The sequence below is a fragment of the Perna viridis genome, chromosome 11, assembly GCF_037379345.1.
Source record: "Perna viridis isolate PV_CMFRI_1.1 ecotype Kerala chromosome 11, ASM3737934v1, whole genome shotgun sequence".
NCBI classification, from domain to species: Eukaryota; Metazoa; Mollusca; class Bivalvia; order Mytilida; family Mytilidae; genus Perna; species Perna viridis.
Window position 1 is genome coordinate 34597019 of NC_142455.1, and position 24454 is coordinate 34621472.

At 31.7% G+C, this 24454-nt stretch overlaps 1 protein-coding gene across 1 annotated transcript; it reads right to left on the reverse strand.

Annotated features, from left to right (window-relative positions):
• Positions 1–1928: 1928 nt before the first annotated feature.
• Positions 1929–24454, reverse strand: LOC148603853 (putative ubiquitin carboxyl-terminal hydrolase MINDY-4). The gene is made up of 16 exons (XM_088552155.1): positions 24300–24454; positions 21555–21674; positions 20194–20410; positions 18483–18670; positions 17441–17877; positions 15311–15617; positions 14993–15081; positions 13591–13689; positions 12667–12736; positions 11892–11957; positions 10609–10679; positions 7753–7816; positions 6995–7159; positions 5637–5817; positions 3955–4033; positions 1929–2566 (listed from the first exon to the last, which is right to left on the reverse strand). Exons 1-16 carry the CDS (start codon positions 24360–24362, stop codon positions 2518–2520), a joined length of 2265 nt encoding a protein of 754 aa, XP_088408281.1. The 5' UTR covers positions 24363–24454; the 3' UTR covers positions 1929–2517.

Below are 24454 nucleotides of genomic sequence, written 5' to 3' on the forward strand. Positions count from 1 at the left end.
AATATGCACATGGAAAATTTATGTTATTTTTCAATAGACAAAATTTTTATTATTGCCAATTCTTATAAATTAATTTTAAAACATATTTTTATCTTTAAACATGAGAAAAGTAGCTCTGAATTTAACTGAATAGGGGTATGTCAATATCTTTTTTATCCATTGAGATATAACGAAATTATTTTAACCAATCAGATTACACTATTTATCACAAATTAATATATAATGATACATGCTAGAAAGACTAAAATAAACAAACTTTACTACTATCTTTATTATGAAAATAATTGTAAAAAAAAATCATTAAAAAAATGTTGTCATAAAATAATCCTTAAAAAAGAAAGAACTTTTTATTTATGGAACAATATATTAACAGTGGGGTCACTACAGTACACTACTATGGGGTCTTAATATGACCAAATTATTTTTACAACTAACGGAAAAGTTAAGGGCATTCCATGCTCAGTTCACAGGATATCCAAGATAATGATTCTAGAAAGATGAACTTGCTACCGAAGGTGAACTATTTACAGGTGGTCATTGAGATTAAACTGATTCTTACTATCTATATTGGTAAACTTTTTATCCAGTAAAAATACCAGTGTAGTTCTCTTCTTTGTCCTCTTATTAAATCTAATTAACTAAATCAGTGGGGCACCAGCTGTCAATAAACGTGGATTAATATAGAAAAAAACACATGTCTTAGTTAGAGATCAATGGCCAATATTTTATCCTATTTAGTTTGTACACACTACATATTCAATCATTCTGTTGCTATGAATTGAACCTTAAAAATGACTGATGTGCAATTACTACCCTACATAAGTACCAGTCCACATAAAATTCAGACACTACCAATGGTAAAGTTATTCTTTGTGTAGAAAAACCCACCAAAAAAACAATGCTTTTTCAGTCTACATATGCTATATTTTCACATAACGATAATCATTTCTGTATTCAGATCTCTACTTTTGAGAAAATCATACATTTATCTCCAACTGAAATCAACCAAATCAAACAAAAATAAGAAAGACAACTCTTGCAAAAAGCCAATTTTATGTACATTCTATCCCAAAAGTGCAACACCCAAATGAAAAACCAAGACAGGTTATGTATCAGTAACTGTTTCTGTAAACAATACTAGTTTCGAGGACTTGATACATCACATCTACCACAGAAAACTTGAGATAAAGGATACTACAGACAATGTGAAGTTGCCCTCATATCTTGACCTGCACTTAGAGATCGATGGTTAAGGAAAACTATTGACAAAAGTTTACGATAAACGCGATAACTTTCTTTTAATCTGTGGCAACATCTCTTCAGCACCTGCGTATGGAGTTTTCATATCACAACTCATACATTAAGCCAGAACTTGCCGTAACTACGCAGACTTTTTGTATCACACAATACTTCTTACAATTAGGCTTCTGGAACAGGGTTGTGTTGCTACAAGATTGAAGTCATCACTACAGAAGTTTTATGGTTGTCATCATGAACTCGTGGATCGTTACAGTGTATCCATCTGCACCATGAAACCTGTTTGATCAACATGTCATAGTTTTTTTTTTCGTCTTTTGTATAACTTTTTATGAGCAGCTTGGCGGGTGTTTCTAGAAAAGCAGAGGACACATACCCAACCGCTGCACCTGGTCAATGCTCCCAGTTTTTAGTGGAGTCCGAGTTGCTCATTTACTTTTGTTATTTTGTATGTTGTATTATTTTAGTTACTTTATGTTCTTTGTTGTGTTTGTCTCTTTTCCATGTCTTTGTCCCTGGATAACATTCTTTTGATATCCGCTAGAATCTTGGTTCCCTTGATTACTCTTTCTGAACAAGAAATAAAACTGAATTTGTTGGTTTTTTGACATGCATGAATCACCTTCTGTCTGATTTTTATAAAGACTGCTTCTTAAAAAGAAAAGCCATTATACTTTAGTAAATAAAGTGTTTTTATGATACAATTGAATCTAAACAATTCATATTCAATTAAATTTTATGAAACAAATAAATGAAAAAGTTCTTCATCACCTATGTAAAATAAATATACTAAGCTAATGCATTTTACCTATAAATACAAATAAATAGCTTGCTGATGCTTTATGATGCATTTTTTTTCAACTGAATATTGGCACAAACATATTAATTTTTGTTAAAACTCATCACAATATTCTGGTACTGTAGAAGCAGCACTATGTATACAAAGATTACAATAAATAGTTCTTCAATAAAATATCTCTTAAAAATATCAATGTACAAAACTCCAGGCATTAAACACCAGCTTAGGTTCTATAACAAATTATCACAGATATTGTAGATAGTTGTAAAGACCATCATAACAGGTTACATCACTGGAACAAAGGGAGTTGTAATAATGATGATGTCCTCCTAAATTCAGTAGTTTGTATATATCACAGTGTATGAAGTAATTAAAAGGTAGTTCAACAACATACTGACACTGGTATGTTAATAACAAAAATGGAATATTCTGGATGGGTCCAATTCATGGAAGAGTGGGTGTCACAGCAAAGGTTCAGTCCCATTCCAATCAACCTCTGCATCTTGCCATCTAAAAGTTCAAATAAAATACTTTTAAACAAACAAAATACATTTAAAACAAATTTTAACTACAAATGAAATAGACTCTCAGACACAGATTTAAATTAATGATTTCAGGCTCTGCCTATGAAGGACTAAGCTATTTGTACTAAAATTACATTTAACTTTATTGATAATGCACTGCTTCGCTTTTATATAGCTGATGAACGACGGGAATATGTGACACTTCCTATTACATACAATGTATGTCTACATAATGTATGTCTACATTAAAAGTTTAAAAACAGTCACCTCCTAACTACATATATCACCCCAGACTGAAAGATTTTCAGTCATTCAAGTCTTGATAAAGGATCTACATGTGTAGAACATCGCTGATGCTCAGTCCCTATTAAAATAGTGCATGGGGCAAACATGCTCATTGCTAAAAGCAACTTTTCATAAATGTCAGAATATGTACAAACGTGTACAAAGAACTCCAACCTGTAAACATGTTATACTCTATTCTAACTGTATAAGGTGATCACCAAACTTTAATTAAACAGTTTAAGTAAGCATTTGCAAAATAATTACTAGAAATACTATGAGTAACTCCTCACCACTCCAAAAGGAGTTAAACGTTAATACAAAAACCCTTGAAAGGAATTACTTCACTTTGGAGTCTTCAAACAATAACTATTTTCCTTCTTGCAAATCTATATTTTATGCCAAACCCTTTCTACAAAATTTCATTGAAATCCCTTGAACAGTATATGAACAATTGCACTTACAAGGTTTTCATATGTAAAACCTTCAAGTTGAGTTATCTCCCTTAGGAGCCCTCTCAACATTATAATATTCCTTAATGCACATCTACAATTGGTGCCTAACCTTCCTAAAAATATCATCAAAAAAACTTGAGGTTTAGGAAGCGTTGTGCTAACAAGAAATGTGGACAGATGAATGGGTAGATGGACAGACATACGGTTCAGCTGAGTACAAAATAATTGTTTCAAAAATAATTTCCTCTCATTTTCAAGTGCCTTACATCCCAGTAAATAACAATAATTATCGCAAATATCTTGAAAATTACATAAATTACATTTTCTATCTAGAAATGTTAACATCTACCAGATTCTATAGGTAATTTGCAATTCATGATTCTGAATCTGAATAGTGTAATACAATTTTTTATCATTAAGAATGTAAAAATAAGTTTCAAAAGCAATATTCTGCTAATAGATTCTATAATTCAGAGCTTTTTGGTGAATCTTAAACATTCACTAGCCAATGTTGCCTATATTGATCTAACAGTGTTTCTTTGAGTTATATAAGCAGACAAAGATATGGTAATTCCTACAAAACTTTGTATGCAGGGGGTATCATTACAGACCTGATAATAAATGAAGATATACTTACTTTGTTCTGATACAGTGATCTATGGGGGGAACCAGTTCTTCCTCTCCAGAAGGTGGTTTATATGTTTTATCAACAGTACCTGCAGAAAAGTAACAAGTGATCTGATAACAAAATATTCAATTAAAACATATTGTCCAATATAGATAAAGATAAAGTAGTGAGTCAAAACCCCCACTGATTACATTACAGAATAAACTGAGGACAACAGACATTTCCATATGAAGTATTTTAGATAATAAAATGTTCCTTAGAATACAGCCTGATACAATACCAACTATCAACCCCTTAACAGTTGAGCCAAGTAGTAATCAATGAACCAAGGTTATAGCAGAAATCAAAAGGATGTAATCCAGGGACAAAGACCAGACACGAAAAACAGACATACAAAACAAAGAACATAAAATAAACAAAATTACACATACAAAGTAACAAAAGTAAATGAGCAACTCCGTCAAGTATAGACAAAACTTGTATGTAAAACTAACAATTCTGATTTTGATGGTAATTAATTTATTTGTGGGATTATTTTATTAAAGAAGCATCGTAGAACTTAAAAATTTTATATAAGATATTCAACTATTGCAGTCCGTAGCAAACATATTTATATACACAGTTTAATTAAGTTTAATCAAAGAACCCAGATAACTATTAAAGGTCTGTTGAAGTAAATCAATAAACAATTCTACACCCTATGGACCACAATGAGACCCATTAGAAACAATGCCCAAAATATAAAACATAATGAAATTTATCTTTGCCCCTGCTACCAAACTCCAACCAACTTAAAATGTTCATTCTAGACTGACATTACATTTTTATTTAGAGAGTTCAAATGACCAGTGTTCAGTGGAGAACATGTACTTTTACAACTTTTAACCACACCCATTAAAATTGATCAAAATATAAAAAAATTATACTCATTTAAAACAAAAATGCTTGTTTTTCCTTTTATTCTTGAATAGACAGGGTCATAACCTCATATCAGCCCCAAACTTTCCTTTGATTCTTGAATAGATGGGGTCATAACCTCACATCAGCCCCAACCTTTCCTTTGATTCTTGAATAGACAGGATCATAACCTCAACCTTTCCTTTGATTCTTGAATAGACAGGGTCATAACCTCACATCAGCCCCAACCTTTCCTTTGATTCTTGAATAGATGGGGTCATAACCTCACATCAGCCCCAACCTTTCCTTTGATTCTTGAATAGACAGGGTCATAACCTCACATCAATCCCAACCTTTCCTTTGATTCTTGAATAGATAGGGTCATAACCTCACATCAATCCCAACCTTTCCTTTGATTCTTGAATAGATAGGGTCATAACCTCATATCAATCCCAACTTTCCTTTGTAATGTGGAAAAAAGTTTTATTAAAAACCATCAACTGCTGAAATTACCACCCTAAAATCACGTGCAATGTATTTGTGGTTGTATAGATACTAAATTTAATTGTTTAAAGATCCAGAGCCCAGTTTGTTTTCATATACAAATAAAGCCACACGAATATCTTTCCTTATCTTAAGTAACTATTGTAATAAGTAAAACAAATAATTTGATAAAAAAATTTCGACTGCCTGTACTAATGACCCAATAAAACTCAAGATTTAAATTAGACTTATTATCAAAGTATATTATCTTGAAAGTTCTATGCCCACCAGGCTAGAGGGTATGTACTTACAGATGGATAATCTTATGACTTCTTGCTGCCTGGCTAGTCCATCATAGTAATATAAATCAAATCTTTTCTCAGCCTTCCAATCATTGATTAAATCTTTGTTTATAGAGAATATTACACTGAAATGGCTTTCACTGCACACAACCCAGATTGGAAACTTTGGTGTCTTGTAAAATGTCCCCACCTAAAATACAGTATAGGTTATATATATAATGGCCTGTAGAATGTCCCCACCTAGACACAGTACAGGTTATATATGATGGCCTGTAGAATGTCCCCACTTAGACACAGTACAGGTTATATATAATGGCCTGCAGAATCTCCCCACCTAGACACAGTACAGGTTATATATGATGGCCTGTAGAATGTCCCCCACCTAGACACGATACAGGTTATATATAAAATGGCCTGTAGAATGTCCCCACCTAGACATGGTACAGGTTATATATAAAATGGCCTGCAGAATGTCCCCACCTAGACACGGTACAGGTTATATATATAATACAGTGTATAATATAGCTTTTGTGTTATTTTAAGACCAACACCACATTCTAACACTTCATGATAATTTCAATACTGGACTAATTTCAATTACATTTATTGCTTATACCTCTGCATTATTTTAAGTACTTTTTACAGTAAAATGAAACAATTTGTTAAAAATCAGATTTGCATCAGAATTTATTTAATTTTTGGCAAACACATTTCTGACATCATATGAGCTCTGACACCATTTACCAAAAAAAATAAAATCATATAAAATCAAAATTTTCCATTACATGTACCTCTAGTGCAAATTTTCACCTATTATCACCACCTCAATAGTAGGAGTGTTCAGGTAAAAGGAATAGCTCAGGTAAATGTAACAAAAATAGCAACGGTGTGTTTTAGGTGTATTTGTTCAATCCATTTTGTGGCTTTTGTTTCTTTAAATATGTTATCAAATGTCATGCTTAAAATAGATCAAAAGCACATTGGTTTTGTTTTCAAATGGATATTAATTTTATCTGGTCACTCCTACAAAAGACATGGACATATTTTGCATTAAAGTTAATGGGACACCTTTTGATTTCTAGATGATTATTCCATGCTTCATGAGTTCTTATGATGCTGAAAATGTGTCATCCACAATTTTTTTAATTTGACAACAAAAATTTCAAAATGCATGTACTATAGAAAGCAAATGGACTACAAATGCTTAAAATCTCCTTAGTCATAATTGAAAATTGATATTTTTAGACAATTGTGCAAGTGCTGAGGCACTGTTACGTCTTAATACAACATTGAGCTCCATCCTTCATAGGCATAGCCTTAAATCATGTTATGATAGACATGGTCTTTCCTTGATTAAAATAACTAACCTGGCAAGACTTATAATGTTCAAACAGAGATAATAGTCCAATATCACTACGACCGGTAATACCCTTCAGGATCATTGGTGGTGACCCGTCTCCAGATTCTAACTCCATCTGATCATTGAACACATTAGAAACTGCTTTACCAGTCAGCAGTAAATTTACAAGGTCCTACAAACAAATCAAAATTCTTTCTAAAATTTTATTATAATCACTATCAATGAAGAAGTGGCATAGAGTATTGATCTTAAAGACATAAATACAAGTTATTTTCAGAGGACATTTCTTGAAAATAGACATGCTTATTCCAAAATGTTAGTTAAAGTAAATGAATTTTTCAGTCTTAAATGATTTACAATTTTTTATTACTTTTTATGGACTCTGTCATGTGAACATAATTACTTGGATTAATTTTCACAGTTTAAAAAAATGATAAGGTTTATAGTGCTAAAAGTCAATTTCACTGGTAGTAATTTTCAAGCTTTTCTGCCCACCACAAAGAAAATTAGTACACACTGAAAATGAACATGTTTACAGTACTAGAAAATGTCAGTAGAGTTAAGATATTAAAACAAGATGTAGATAAGTGAGTGCTCATTGGTGCAAGTCATCATGCAAAAGCAATATATCAAATGAGTAAGCTCAGAAATCTGTAACAAACAAATGAAAGAACAGGGTGATTGCAATATACCCCCTGGTATAGCATAACACAAGTATGTTTTACAAAAAATATGGAAGTTACTTCGGAATCTACAGAGGCTGACCTGAGTACAATATCCATGAGCACCCATCAACTTCCCTGTGGGTTCATCCATATCACTTTTGACTCTGAAATTACAGTATATATAATATACCAAAAGAAACGATATTTTAATTGTTATAAAAAATTATTCGCAAGTGAAATGAAAGAACCTTAGTGAGCGCGCTCACATACCCCACGGGTCCCCATGTTGATTTCTCAAGTAAATTTGTTTGTAAGAGAAATACATGTGGAAGGACCCCGATAAAAAAAGGAATAAGAGTGTTTTTGTTTTGAGGCTTTAGACCTTTATCCTTTAACTAAATTCTTTTACTCAGAATGGTAGGTTCAAACTCCAGACTGTGATTTCTTTGAGTTTTAGTTAAACCAGAGTAAATATCATTGTAGCAGAACAAAACATACACTTGACCTGTAACTTAGCATGGTGAACTTATATATTAAAAATCATGTCATCATCTGCAAGAGTTCAGAGAAAAATTCCGAAAAAACAGTTATTTCTGTAAATTTAGCTAAGTTCAAGGCCCATAATTTCGATAAAAATCATCAGAACAGAACCCACTACACACGTTCTATAACTTAACATGGTGAAGTATTATACTAAAAATCATGTTAATATCTGAAAGCAATTAGAAAAAAGTTAGGAAAATTGTTACTTCTGTGAATTTTGCTAAGTTCAAGGCCTGTAATTTACGGTAAGATTCATCAGAGCACAATGAAAATTAAACTTGATCTGTAACTTAGTATGATGAACTTATATACCAAAAATCATGTCAATAACTGCAAGCGTTTAGAAATAAAAGTCTGGAAAACATTTTTTTTTGTGAATTTTGCTAAGATCAAGGCCCATACTTTCGATAAAAATCATCAGAGCAGAACAAAACATAAACTTTACCTGTAACTTATCATGGTGAACTTATATAACAAAAATCATGTCAATATCTGCAAGTATTTAGAAAAAAAGTTAGGAAAATTGTTATTTCTGGGAATTTCACTAAGTTCAAGGCCTGTAATTTTCAGTAAAATTCATCAGAGCAGAAAGAAAATTAAACTTGACCTGTAACTTAATATGATGAACTTATATACCAAAAATCATGTCAATATCTGTGTTTAAAAAAAAGTCAGGAAAACTGAAAATGGACTGACAGACTGATGGACAGGTTAAAAACATTATACCCTTCGCAATGTCGTTGCGTGGGGTATAATAAATTCTGTACTACCACTCTCATACTTTCTTCTGCTAAAACATCATAATGCTTTCCTCTTAGACATTAAAATTTTCTGACGTCTCTGGTGATCTGAAGTATCAATATACCGATCCCAATACTTCATATTTATTTGAAACTGATTCTCAAATTTTTTAGGAAATCTATTCAATAAATAGGATATTCAATTGGTAATCATTCTGTATTTCTACAGACTAATTATCTTAATGTTTTTGGTCAAGAACTAGCACATTAAAAAATCAAAGAAAGTGTTGATTTGAACAAAGCAGGTTGGACCCAGCTAACAGTTATATAAATAACTCATACTGAAACGAGTGAAAGTTAAGCAATAATCAAATATCCAATTAGTCATTGGTATCACCATAATAGATTTGGTTTTTTTTTTTAATACATATGATACAACTGAATCTTCACCTTGTTACCTCCCACAATATACTACATATTTTAATGTAACTAACAGAATGAGTACAAAATTCAGGTGTCCAAAAAAAACCAAAATATTTTCAACTGAAAATCTGGTTGCCATCATTAATGTGTCTCTGTGTCATCATTTGACTTTTTAATTTATTTAAAGGAGTGTCATCGTTCTGTTACCGTATATTTTATTACTTTTGTTGTCGAGGCCATCCAGAGCTTACTTAAAGGTGTGTTTACACTTATTGAAGACCTTTTGGTGACCTAAGTATTTACTATTTTATAGGGGTTATATAATGGTGCATTTGTTATGTTTCATATCCGAAAGAAAGAATATCGTCTGGCTAGATCCTTTGATCTCAGTTTCCGTTATATAGATGACGTATTATCTTTAAACAACACTAATTTCATGGATTTGATACATCGCATCTACCCAAAAGAACTTGAGATAAAGGATACCACAGACACTGTGAAGACAGCCTCATATCTTGACCTACACTTAGAAATCGGTGGTAAAGGAAAACTATTCACCAAACTTTACGACAAACGTCATGACTTTTCATTCAAAATTGTCAACTTTCCTTTCATCTGTGGCAACATCCCTTCAGCACCAGCGTATGGAGTGTTCATATCACAACTCATACGTCATGCCAGAGCTTGCCGAAACTACGCAGACTTTTTGTATCACGCTAGAACTCTAACAAATAGGCTTCTGGAACAGAGTTATGTTGCTACAAGATTGAAGTCATCACTACAGAAGTTTTATGGTCGTCATCATGAACTCATGAATCGTTATGGTGTATCCATCTGCACCATGAAAACTGATTTATTCAACAAGTCATAGCTTTCCTTTCCTCGTTTGTCTACCCTGGACTTGACTTTTTATGAGAAACTCGGCAGGTGTTTCTAGAAAAGCAGAGGACGCTTACCCTACCAGTGCACGTGGTCCATGCTCCCAGGTTTTAGTGGAGTCCGAGTTGCTTATTTGCTTTTGTTACTTTGTATGTATGATTTTAGTTGCTTTGTGTTCTTTGTTGTGTGTGTCTGTTTTCCATGTCTGGTCTTTGTCCCTGGATTACATTCTTTTGATTACCGCTATAACCTTGGTTCCCTTGATTACTCTTTCACCATATCTGTTTCTTTTTCTTATGTGAAATTTCATCATTTTCTTGTCTTCTAATTCTCACAAGTACCTATCTAAATGTTTCACAGTTTCTACTTACAGATCAATATAGCGAGACATAACAGCAGAATAAACACATAAAACAACTCCTCCTGTCCCATCACATTCAAACTGTAAATATAAACAACAATCCAGCAAAATATACTGACAATTATTATACTGGGAAACATTGTTTGTCATGTTTACATTGATATAAAAATAATATTAGTTCTTGTAAAAGAGTAATCAAGGGAACCAAGGTTATAGCGGTAATCAAAAGAATGTAATCCAGGGACAAAGACCAGACATGGAAAACAGACATAAACAAAGGACATAAAGTAACTAAAATCATACATACAAAGTAATAAAAGTAAATGAGCAACTCTGACTCAACAAATTTTTTTATGTACAAACAAAAAAGCTTTTTATACATAATTAGTTTTATTTACAAACCAATACTGGTTACAAAAGCAAATGAAGGATTCTATTTGTCAATAAGGTCTAAATAATGGAAGCCTAGATTTAATAAATTCATAATGGGGTTAAAGAGATGGTTTATTAAGTTTCGATATCATGCTTTGAGAATAACACAAAAATGTTGAATAAAGAGCTTCACAGAGTGCAGCATGATACGACTGCAGTGGTTGAACCCTGAACAGTTGGGGAAGTGTGGACACAATATTAGTTTTTGACTCATTTAAGCATAGGGACTTACAGTTTATTATGGACATAACAACTGGTTTGGGCACAACATAGTACAAAATTGGAAAATTTGATTAAACAGTTTCAAAATCAAACCAAAAATTTAAAAAAAACCATAAGAGATATCTGAAATCTGATTCAAAAATGCTGGCAGAGATTTTCAAAAGGCAAAAAAGTTTTTGAAATTAGACAAAAAATAAAGAAGTAGATTTGTTTTTATGTGGCCCAATTTTGTACCCCTTAAACTCTTAAACAGTTAAAAAGCATACCCTGTAAAACATTTTCAAGACAGAATTTCAAAAAGAACAGATTGACATCTGATCATAAAGAAAGCTTCTTCTATCAATGCTAACGATAACCCAAATTTTTTTCCCCTTTTAGCCCCTTTATTTTAAAAGTGGTTAGGAAAAAAAAACAAAAAACTATAAGGCCTCTGCCTTAACCCTAGGAATAATAAAGTGTTAATATGTCAAAAAGAATGGATAAGTTTTAATCAAGTTTTTGTAAATAAACTAAAGTTGACGGATGCCAACAACAAAGACGTGATACCATTATATAACTGAAAAAAATTTGCAATGGAATAAAAATCTTTCCTAAAAATAGTCATTCTTCGACAGTATGCAATGAATGACTAATACCCACCTGTCTTATATTCTGTGATATGAAACTGTGAAGATCTTCATAACTCTTGAAATGGTTGATCATCAACTGTAACAGAAAATAAACTGACAGAAAAATGTCAATATCATCAAGGACAAGTGATATATGCAATTAAAATGTCTGTTACAATTAGTGACCAATTAGCGTTAAAACTCACATTTTTTACAAAAATATTTCAACAAATTATTTTCAAATGCAAACACGAAAATATATACAAGTCAACACGAAAATCATGTGACACATTTTGATATCATATTCTCTACATTTTAACATCATAATCATTACTAGGATTTTAGATTAAATTTTAAACTTTAAAATTGACTTCAGATATATTTAAGTGTGAAATTGTATTGTCAATAAATAAAACAGTGGCCGGAGTGGGTATTACAGATTTTCATGTTCAATTTTAAACATCTTAGCTAGTCTCCTAAGAACTACTACTTTTTCAACAAAATACTTCAGTATTTAAGAAACTCTATTTTCTATTCTATATTAATACATTATAGGAATATGAAACATAACAATACATTATTACACACAAAAGTAATACATGTAATAGTAAAATAACTTTCTTCACTAAAGGAACAAATGAAAGTATAGTTCCATTTAAAACTGTCAAACCATTACAGAACATACTCCTAAATAAAACATTCAATATTAGCTTCATTAACGATGATAATCACTGATGTCAATCACAAAAAAATGGTACAACAATATCATCAAAAACTTTCAAGTTCTTTGGAAATTTGAAACTTACTGTTTCAGTAAGGCCATCACATTTGTATTTATTGCCTCCCGCCTGGAACAAAGAATTTCCTGTAGATGGCCTAAAAATAATAACAAAATCATTAGAATATCAAAATACAATTTTTCAGTTCTCATGCCTTATCACAAATAATTCTGTGACATCACCATACTGAGTTTCACATTTTAATGACTATTCAAGTATAAAAAAATCTACTGATATTGTTTTGCAGAAAGAGTTATCTTTCATATATCACAAAAAAAATAAAAACAACACATGTGGCACCTCACAGAGGAAGTATGGAACATGTTCACTTTATCTTTATAGTATGTAACTTAACACATAGGTGTAAAAGTGCATCAAAGTTTTTAAAAATTAAGACATACTGTATATACTCAAGTATAAGTCTATCAGCCTTTAAGTCAGATCCCCTTTTCAATTGAAAATTTATGGAACCTAGATTTGACCCGCTTATAAGTGTAGGACTGATTTCAGACATCTGCATTAATAGCATTCCTTAATTACATAAGTATACCTATTTCTTTTTTAAACTTCAATAAATGTTGAAATAAATAATTATAGTAAGTTACTGTTGTGTTTATAGTAGTCAGAAATTCTTGACAAGCCATGTGAATTATTTTAATATGGCCATTTTTTCATTCATTCTAATTTAAGTACAACCAATAACCCAAATTAAAATCATAAAAATAGGAAACAACAAAGACTAAAACAATTAGTTTATGATACTCTAAAAACTCTAAAAAAAAAAATCTGTCAGTTAAAAGGTTTTATCTTAAGGAAAGAAATTCATAAAAAGAATTGTCATAACCAACTAAAATATTGATTTAGTCACGAATTATGGTAATCTATATATTTGAGGTTAGACAATATTTTGGCTGGACTATTATAATTCATATAGTAACAGTGTTCACCTACATGACAACTACAGCAGTTTTACTTTCTCCACATCTCCAGAAAATTTTGGCTAGAGCAATGGCAAGTGCGTTGGTTCTCTCAGCATGTGTTGGTTCACCACTGTAAAAGAAATAAATCACCATGTACTGTAATAATATATTTGACCCAAGTAGTTTTAGATATACAGTTTTATATATAATTTGTGGAGAATCGTACAGATCTTGAATAATATTACTGCTTATTTCTCCATTATATAATTAACTGAAATTTTCCTCAAAATTATTGAGGATCCTTACAAATAGGGCTCAGTAATCTTAAACAGGAGACCCTCATCCAACCTTCACAAAATATAGGGGGCTGATGGGAGGATTCCATATTTTTTTGTTATTTGTTACCAGATATTTGCTAGCTAGCCTAGTTTTAGCTATTTAACGTACAGATGTGTACTAAATCCATAGCCACATCAATTTCAGAGAAGACGCATCATTTTAGTCACAAAAAAATGAAAGATACATGTAGCTATGTATTATAGTATTTAAATACTAAATACAGGACTCAATGAGAATTTACTAATTAATTTTATTTGGCATAAATATTTTTTTAAATTGTTTGTAATGTTTTACAGGTAAAATTTTTTGTAGCTTAGATCCTACATGTGTATGTAAATTTATGTCATAATTATGTAATTTTCTGTTATCATTAAATGAAAAAAAAATTGAAGTAATATTTTTTGTACCTGAATATATTCGAAAAATGATGAAAAAGACATCATCACAAAAGATTAGAGGAAATGAGTCCTTATGACACAGATGCCTAAGCTATTATACCTCAAACACCAAGATAAAAGGAAAACACTGACAAATAGCAATAGCAAATACACTTAAAGTAGACATGTAACAACGTCAACCATGCTAATCACATTCCTGTCAACAGTTTCCTTGTTTTAGCTATATATATCTGAATGAAAAGTTACACACAAGTATAATCTTTTTTCATCTAAGTTATAACTGCTTTGGTAGTATCCTGGTAGCTTGCTTATCTTAAGTGCTAGACAAGATGAATTTGACCCTCAAATCATACAATTTTTTAAAGACTTTAAAGCTGGTAGTCACTGATTCTTCACCAAGCACAATGACTGGCGATGACTGGTTGGCTTCAAGTTAGAATAATTTGTCCGAGTGGGGTGACATGCTTAGCCAAGGACTCTTAAGTCTGTGAGCTGGCATCAAGAAATCTGGCTCAGTATGTTGTACCACTACAAAAAGGGTCTGTTCAATTTATCGAACATTTTACTCCTTAAATTCCTAAAATATCTGCCATAGGACATTATAATCACATTCAATGCATTGATCATTTAAATTATTGGTCATTTGCATTTTTTCAAGGTCATAGATTTATTTGTCAATCACATCTTTCTACTTACAATCTATTTAGAGGTATTCTGCCATCTTTGAAGAGTAAACTCTGTAGAACCATAGCTTGTACTGCAGCTAAGACACCACAGGGACCACCCTGAAAGAAAATATGTAATTATCATTTAAATGCTAGTCTTTGCAAAAATCAGGCAAAGAAACACTGAATTTTTGTCTTAAATGAAAATGTAAAGAAAAAAAGGAATATGGGAAAATGCCGCGAGATAACTAACCCAAAAATTCAGATTAAAGTGAAGTTTCTACTTTCTCCTGAGAAAACAAGAAGCTAATACATCCTCTTAACACTCTTCATTGAATTATTCCATTACCTTTTTCTGGACAATACCATATTGTAACTTTGGAATATCACAAAAGGAGAAACTCTGGTATCGCCACTCATCGTTAAAGTTCTGATTGCCTGTACCAAATATCACAGATTTTAAATTTATGGCAGTCTGTAATGTAATAGGTCGAGCATCTATTAAATTCTGTATAGGACGGGAACTTGGCACTGAAGGCCCTAGCTGAAGATCAGCAAGGTCACTATCAAGGTCATCAACATCTCCAAATTCAACATCTCCCACCTTTGTACTACTAGTACTTTTAGAACTTTTCAATGAAGTTGATGATGATTTTCTACAATAGACACGGCATCATGTAATTACCTTCTCACTTACAGTACTTTTATAGATTACCTAAATAAATATTCATAACTCAAATACTATCTTAAATAGGTCATATTATACATATTTGTTGCATTTCACCACAGCATTTCTAACGATTAGACAAGAAAAAAAATGTTAGTGTTCTGGGGGTTAAAGGTTAATATGAAATGTATACTTTTTTTTAAATATAGCTTTTTTCATGGTAAGAAATAAATTATCTAATACAGTATTTTTAGGGAGTGCTTTAAATATCATTATTTAAGGTAGATCATACCTAATATTTCCTTGTTTTCTTCAAAGATAACCTTGAATAATACACATTTATGTATTGAAGGTCAAAGCGTGTAAAAAAATATTTTCTAGACTTAGATTGCAGTAAAATTTTGTCAGACAAAAGAACGATATGTTGCACTTGATCAGTCAATTTATTTACCTTGATGCTGTATTTCTTACATAAATGTGAAGGAAAGAAACTTATATTCAGATTAAAACATTTTAACATGATTTGAAGAAAATATCATTTCAAACTCAATACTTAAAGATGTATTTGATTTTTAGATAAACTTTCTTTTACGCTTACCTTACCAGTGCACCTGGTCTATGCTCCCAGTTTTTTAGTGGAGTCTGAGTTGCTCATTTGCTTTTGTTACTTTGTATAAATGATTTTAGTTACTTTATGTTCTTTGTTGTGTGTGTCTGTTTTCCATGTCTGGTCTTTGTCCCTGGATTACATTCTTTTGATTACTGCTATAACCTTGGTTCCCTTGATTACTCTTTCAGTAACATTTAACTTCTGATTTTGTTTGTTTACTTTATATCATGTATTATCTCATACGACAATCTTATATTTCCTGGCCAATTCTTATATATTGCTCTGGAAATGATTTCTTTGTAAAAATGTGCACATAATACACACCAAAATATGGTACTTAAGAATTTTGACATAATGATCGAAAACCCCAAAGCAAGTCAGATTATCAGGTAAGATAAGATAAGATGTGTTTATTGTACTATAAAGGCCTCCAGCCCACGGTACCAATTTACAATAAGTAATTAATAATTAATGCCAACTACATCATTTGAACAATATTTAACACAACATATTATACAATAGCTTTATAAGCTCATTACAGACATTACACATAACAATATTTATGTTTGCAAAAAAAAAAAAAAAATTTTTTTAAATTTAAAAAATTAGAAACATAATACAAAATATCAAATTGACAAGTATTTTCAAATTGACAGCATTTCTTCTCAAACTAACAATGCCTTTTTTATATAAATTGTTTGTTTTCATGTCTACCTTTTTCTATGGCAAGTTTATGATTTGAACATAAAATAGAATATATATACCAATGTAGATTATAAGATAACTTTTGAATGTTTTCATTTACATATATTCCATCTTTAACTTTTGTATAAAACTCACATTTAGAGGAATTTGATAAATATTCTGACCAATTCTGCAAACATACATCTTTAAGCCTTTGTTTAAAAATCTCAAAAAATAATACTTCATTTTCTACACTTTGATTTTCCCATACTTCACCAAAACCATACTCAGATTATCAGTACTTACAAAAGATGGTCAAATTTGACAATTAAAAACACTGACCTTTCCAGACCCCCACAAGTAGGTGGCCCTTTTAAGATACTGACCTTTCCAGACCCCCACAAGTAGGTGGCCCTTTTTAGATACTGACCTTTCCAGACCCCCACAAGTAGGTGGCCCGTTTAAGATACTGACCTTCCTAGACCTCCACAAGTAGGTGGCCCTTTTAAGATACTGACCTTTCCAGACCCCCACGAGTAGGTGGCCTTTGTAAGATACTGGAGTCTTCTATACTATATGTTACTGGCTCTAGATCCTGTTGCCTTCGACTTGATTTTGGCCTTCCAATAGAAGTCTTCAAATTATGAGATTCATCAACCTCTAAAACATCCTGAATTGATGACTTTCTTTCCTTTTTTATCAAACTGTCAATGTTTTCAATGATAGGCTCTGAACTGACATGTAGAATTTTACGACTTTCTGTTCGAGATTCTGGTGTAATTTTTTTCACAGACAAGCTATCCAATGGAGAGTCTTGTGAATATCTGCTGCTTGTTATAATATCTGGTCCGAGATTAGATCCAAAATTGTCTTTTGATAAATCAAGTTTCTTACCTCCTCTCCCAGTGGATGATAAAGGTCTAGGTTTATGGACATGTCTACCTTTCCCTAGTGTCTGAAAAAAATGAAAACAGATGAAGGTTCAGTTATTTTAATCCTGAGCAAAGGATTGACCTTGATAAGTTTAAATGATAAATTATAAGTTTTCCTACCATTGTAAATGAAATACAATTACATATGTATTTTCTGTTTTGAGAGAGATATTTTTAGTATACTAGTATATCAAGTCACAATTTAATTCTAAGGTACACACAGAAAAAATGGATATGGAACGAAAATTGATTATCTATTAAATAAAATATAATTCTAACATGATGTGCTTCAAAGATCTTTAGACAACAGTCATGGTAAAAACGTTAAAAAACACATGACCAACGTTTCGTGCAACACATAGGCTGTGTCTGCAAAAATATGAAGAAACTAGTCCTATTAGAACTGGAGTAAATCACAGAAACTCCATTTTATCATAGTTTTACTACAGGCTGACTATTATGTCATTATTTAACCACTTTCTATCGCTCGGGATAAAACAATGTGACATAAATGGCCAGCCTGTAATAAAACAATGATAAAATGGAGTTTCTGTGGTTTGTTTCCTAGTTCATTCATTACACTTCATTAATAAAAGCCAAAGAATTTTAAAACTTTCAGGTACATTACATCTATATTTGATGAGATAGGACCTCCAATATTTTTAACTTTGGCACTTTTAGGTCTAGCCTGTGTTGTTTTGATTGAAGATTCAGTTTCTGGGGGCGTGTCCATCAGCCCAGCTTTTCCGTCGCCCAAGAGTGTATGACTCTCAATGTCATCCTCAATCAGCAGGTCACCTGATCTTACTGCTGTACCTACAACAATATACAATAACTCTGAGAAAATATAAAAGACAAAGTGTATCAAATGAGAATTATAATCATTATAAAGTAAGCAAACAATGCATTAATTATGTGAAAAAGTCATGAAATACAATCAATCAAAAACACATTCTCCCATTAAAGTAAAGAGCTCTGTGGAATGCAGCATGATATGACTACAGTGGTCAAACTCAGAACAGTTGGGGCAATGTGGATACAATATTAGTTTTTTGGACACACTTAAGCACAAGGCTTACAGTTCATTAAGGACACAACAATAGATTTGGACACAATAAACCAAAAAAATTGAAAATTAATTAAAAATGTTAAAAATCAGACAAAAATTACATCAATTTTTCATGGCATGACCCATTTGACCCTTTATAACTTGAACATGGTAATAAATATCTGAAATGTAATTGAAAATCACAGGCAGGGAATCCAATAAACAAACATTAAATCAGACCAACAATAAAAAAGTACACTTTTTTTTAGCATGGCCCAATTTTGTACTACTTTAACTCCAAAACGGTTAACGATAAGCCTAATTTTTTCAATACAAAATTTCAAAAGGAACAGATTGACATCTGATCATAAAAATTGAATCATCAATAAGCTTTTTCTATCAATTCTAATGAAAACACATATCTCACCCTTCCACCACCTTACTTCCAAAAGGGGTGGGGCAAAAACCTCATAAAAATAAAAAGTTCAAAGGGCTTTAAAATTCATAGAAAGTCTAATCAAACATAAACTTGATCTGTAACTCATTATGATACATTGAAGATTCACATACCATAAATCAGCTCAGTTTCTGAAATTGTTGACAAAAAATTAGGAAAACTGATATTTTTATGAAATTTGTCCAAGGCCAGTTATTTTCATAAAGTTCAGCATAGCCAAACAAATCACACCAAAAATTCAGCTCAATATCTGCAAGTGTTTGGAAAAAAGTCCAGAAAACAGTTATTTCTGTAGAATTTGCTTAGTCCAAGTTCCTTAAGTCAATAATAGGTAAAAATCAGCTATAGAAGCAGAACAAAAAGTACCTGTAAGTCTGTCTGTCCATCATTAGTTTTGGGGACTTTTTTTTCTAAACACTTGCAGATCTTAAGTTGTTTTTGTTCAAGATCAAATTAAGATTCTTCAACAAATAATTGATAAATGATGCATGTTTTATGGTGATTTTTCATCTAATTTTGTCAAAGACAAATGTTTGTCCATTATTTCCAAGGTGTCTTAACTGTTATTGAAGATCTTTCGGCGATCTCTGTAAGTATTTACTATTTTATAAAGGTTACACGATGATGCATTTGTTGCATTTACCATTTCTCTTCCTTTATCTATTGCTTGATCTGATTCATTTCTCTTCAAAGTGAGGTTCTCTTAAATTGTTTAAAACAGATTCCCATTCAATTCAAGTGGAGATTCATGAAAATGAAGTGTTACTATGGAATTGTTTAATACAAAATCTTTTCTCTTCAAAGTTCATATATGTTTGTTTTAAATAATTTTACTTTTGTAGGAACCAGTTGAAATTCCGTTATGATTATTATGTGTCTCTGTGGGCGATGTAGGTCTATCTACTGCAGGGCTAATATCTAATAGATCTGGAGGCTTATATCTTCCTGACTTAATAGAGGATGGTCTGTCGGATCCAGTGATGCTTATTCCATTCTCCACAAAACTGGCAACAATTATTTCTAGCATAGCTCTGAAGGGGTCAGATCTCTCCTACAACATAATCAATATTGCATACATATTAAATGTAAAGTTATGTTACATTTTTGCAAACATTTGTATTTTGGAAAGGGTATAAAGCGCAATATGAAATTCAGTTCACCTAGACTGAAACTAATTCTGAAAATCTGAGTCCAGAGATAAAAATTAGGTGTTGTCCAGTCTTGGAAAACAATAGGTCACTGGTCTATCTGGAGTATAAAAAGTATTAATATAAAAAAATTACTGCATTTTCAAATTTTGAACAATCTTATGCTGCATTTTGGTAAATTTCTAAATCTTTTAACACAACCAGAGTTATGAAAAAAAATTATAATAATCTAAGGCTCACAACACCTCCAATTAATCACTGAACAATAACCAGTTCTCTTTCAAATGATTGTGAGATAGAATTCCTTTATACCCATTTCCAATCACCTAAAAGACCAAAACAAGTGAAATTTTGGTGAGGAAAGATTTTTTTTTCTTTGGCAAGTGCAAAACTTAATACATGTTATTGTTTGAATGAAGACATAGAATTTGGAAAGTTAATGGGGAATGTTTGGTTTATATCAAACTTGGCGCTGAAAATAAATTGGTCTAAGGCTGTGGCTAATGTGTCTGGACTGAAAAACCACTGACAAAACTTCAAATTTTGTAAGAAATCATTAAAGTTGCATAAAACGATACTTAGTGACATTTTGACATGTAAATGTAACAGCTCGTAAATAATTTTTGTTGAGGTTTAGTCTTCTTTTTAACATAAAAATGTGGCAATATGTCTTTTCAGTGCGTAATCTACATGTACATGTAAATAACAGGGTTAGAAAAAGGTATAAACAAATATACCCCATTTTGTTTGGAGCTTTTCTGTGGTGTCCTGATTTTTTTTTTAATCCTAAAACACTGTAAAATGATAGTTTCAAGAAAACTTTAAGATTGACTTTGACAATCCTCACTACATACTTGACTTCTCAGTCACAGTGCTTGATTTTATCCACTTGCCCAAAGCCCAGGGTCTACAAAAAGTTGATTCAGGCTAGTGAAATGGTGTGTACTTTTCCTATTTCGGGCATGTAGAATTCTATACAGTACTTCATTATTCGAGCCAGTCATTGAGAATTTTTGAAGGACTGCAGTCACTATAATAATGTGTTACCTTATTTCTTTTCATAAGTCTTTCAATGTGTAACTCTTTCATCAGACCTTGTCTGTTACTAATACATCCTTCTGTCCGTGGCATCTCTTGGTCCATCATTTGGAGTGTACCTTTCAAACCCTGAATGAAGACAATTGAAATATATAAACATGTTTATAAATTAAGGTCAGTCCAAAGATTAACATTTTCATCAAGGGTAAGTCAACTGTCTTTATGATGGGCATGTCTGGTTGAAATATGTAAAAATTTTGACTCATCCTTAAAGAGGCCATACAAGTACATTTGCTGTATCTTTGGATCAAGTCTCTCCAACTTACGACTTCATCCTCTCTCATTACATCTGTCTCATATAAAAAAATAAAAAAATATATAACTATAGTATAGTATCATAAAGTACATGTACTGCTTACATTCCTTATTTTTAAATGGTACATATTTCTGATCCTTTCCTGACATATCAATGTCAAATTAAATAATAGAAACTCTTGTGCATTTAATAAATTCCTCCATACTTTGTATTCAAAATTTTCAAATGAAATAAAGACACACATTATTGGATTCATTCAGAGTAAAATTACACATGTAAATTTGTTTATAATAGTATTCTAAGACTCAACCATTTCAACTTAAGGCCAACACACTGTTACTATCTGTAAGAACTGGTGAAAATACTCAGTACAGCCTAGCATTTAGACCATGGTTCTAAGCCTCATATGTTGATCAAGACTGTACACTTTTGCAAAATTACATATTCATTAATTTGCATCTCATTATAGTGTCAAATTGGTTAGCAAATTAAACATCATAATAAATGATAACCAATTACAGGTTAATAATCACATTCTCTGTATCTGTATACCGGTACATGTACATATAGGTACATGTATGTAACAGATTCCCTCTAGGCTACTATGTGACAGGGTGGTCTGCACTGATCTAATCCCGCTTACCAAGGAACAACAATTTTAACTTCTCAGATTTATGTCAGTTCACTATAGAGTCCTCTAGGAGGTTCCAGTCAACATTGTTTAAAACTTTATAACTTTGCTTTTTGTAGATTTAGATACACATATTTCAGAAATGTCTAACATTTTAAGTAGCAGGTAGACTGATGAAAATTTTGCAAGAGTTAAGTCATTTTTTAAAACAAAATAGCTGTCAGAAGATGTGCAAGTAGATGTCCAATTTTGCCCGTTGACAGCTTCTTTTGACATCCCTGTTAATATTTCTATAAATATACATGAACACCTGGCCCCATTATATGAGCAAATTAGGACTGACCTTTATGATAAAATTATGCTTACATGTAACATTTCAGAAATTTGGATATCAAAATTTAAATTCAATTGGATTTTTATCCATGAAGATTTGCAACTTCTGAAAAAATTGGGACAATAATGGACTAGAATTAGGAAGATCCTCAGATAAAACAAATGTTGTGCTTAATATCTAACTTATATCAGTTTTATATATATGATTACAATTCTGAATAGTCTCTATACTTATGATCAAATACACTGGCTCTGCCCCAGCACATTATTGTTAACATTTAGGCCTAAAAAAAATATGTGTTTCTGGTAACACCCTTTTCAAAATTAGGGTAGGTAGGTAGTTTTTTTTAGGCCCTAGTGGTCATAAGTGAATCAAGGTTAATCGACGAACTATGATCAGTAGGTTTTCAGCCTCCAAGTGCTGACACTAAGCAATTTTGATTGCAAATACTGAACTCGCACTGGCATTTGCCATAGCGTTCTTACTGTGTTTGATAATGGGTCTCAACACCGGAGAGCGATTTAAATACAATAAATGCAATTCGGTGACGGAAAACACCAAAATTCAGGAATTTTTTTTTTGCCCTAGTGGTCCTAAGTGAATCAATGTTAATCGAGGAACTATGATCAGTAGGTTTTTAGCCTCCAAGTACTGACATTTCGCAATTTTGATTGCAAATACTGAACTTGCACTGGCGTTCGCCATAGCTTTCTTACTGTAATAATGGGTCTCCACACCGGAGAGCGATTTAAATACAATAAAATACAAATCAGCAACGGAAAACACCAACATTCCGGATTTTTTTTTTTGCTGACGCCATAAAAAAGTTAGGGTTGTGGGGGGCACAAACTAGGGTCGGTCAGGTTACCGGAAACACATACTTTTTTTTAGCCCTTAACATCTTTTATTGATGACATTGTGTCCATATGTCTAATTAATAATTTAGCTTATAAAGTCAAGATATATTCATACATAAGAATGAGAAATTCATATGCCATATTTTAAATCTATCAATTTTTTACATTTATTTTACAAAGTATAATTTTGAGTACATTTATCATTACTTAGTTTTAATAATTATATAAAGTTTGATTTATCTGCAGTACCGCTATATCTCCCAACTTTTTGTATGGCACATTGTTCTGACCCCAACCCGACATATCAATATCCAAATAAAAAAGAGGAGGGTTGCAGGGTCAGAGGAAATTCGGACTAATTTGAGTAATGATGAGAATGATTATTATGATTCTCCTCTGCGCTACAGTATCATGGTTTTGATATTGGTATTTTTTTTTCTGTTTGTTTGTTTTAACATTGAATTATATGTTTTATACTTGTCCTGTAACTGGTTGTAATCCTATTATTTGGATTTTATACCAATAAAATAATTTGAATTTGATTGTGTCAAACAACTGTCGGCGCGAGAAATCAATTTCTGAACAAAAATGGAACAAATTTATCAACTGAGTTAACCTTTCGACTTAAATATTCACGGACTATAGAAGCTGATACACTTTCTATGTGAATTTTCTCCATTTCAGAGACACAAGATGTTTGTGGCAACGACGACTGTGATAACCCACTACTGGTCAGCCATTTTGAAACATTCTTTAGAAACGAGATTTGTT

What these genes read in the sequence shown, in the direction of transcription:
- LOC148603853 (XM_088552155.1), bottom strand. Translation starts at nt 24,362, where the DNA reads ATGGAGAAAATTCACATAGAAAGTGTATCAGCTTCTATAGTCCGTGAA. An exon ending in ACTCGTGGGGGTCTGGAAAG is followed by an intron (nt 15,618 to 17,440) that starts GTCAGTATCTTA and finishes TGTCTATTGTAG; the next exon opens with AAAATCATCATCAACTTCAT. An exon ending in AACATTATAAGTCTTGCCAG is followed by an intron (nt 5,818 to 6,994) that starts GTTAGTTATTTT and finishes ACTGTATTTTAG; the next exon opens with GTGGGGACATTTTACAAGAC.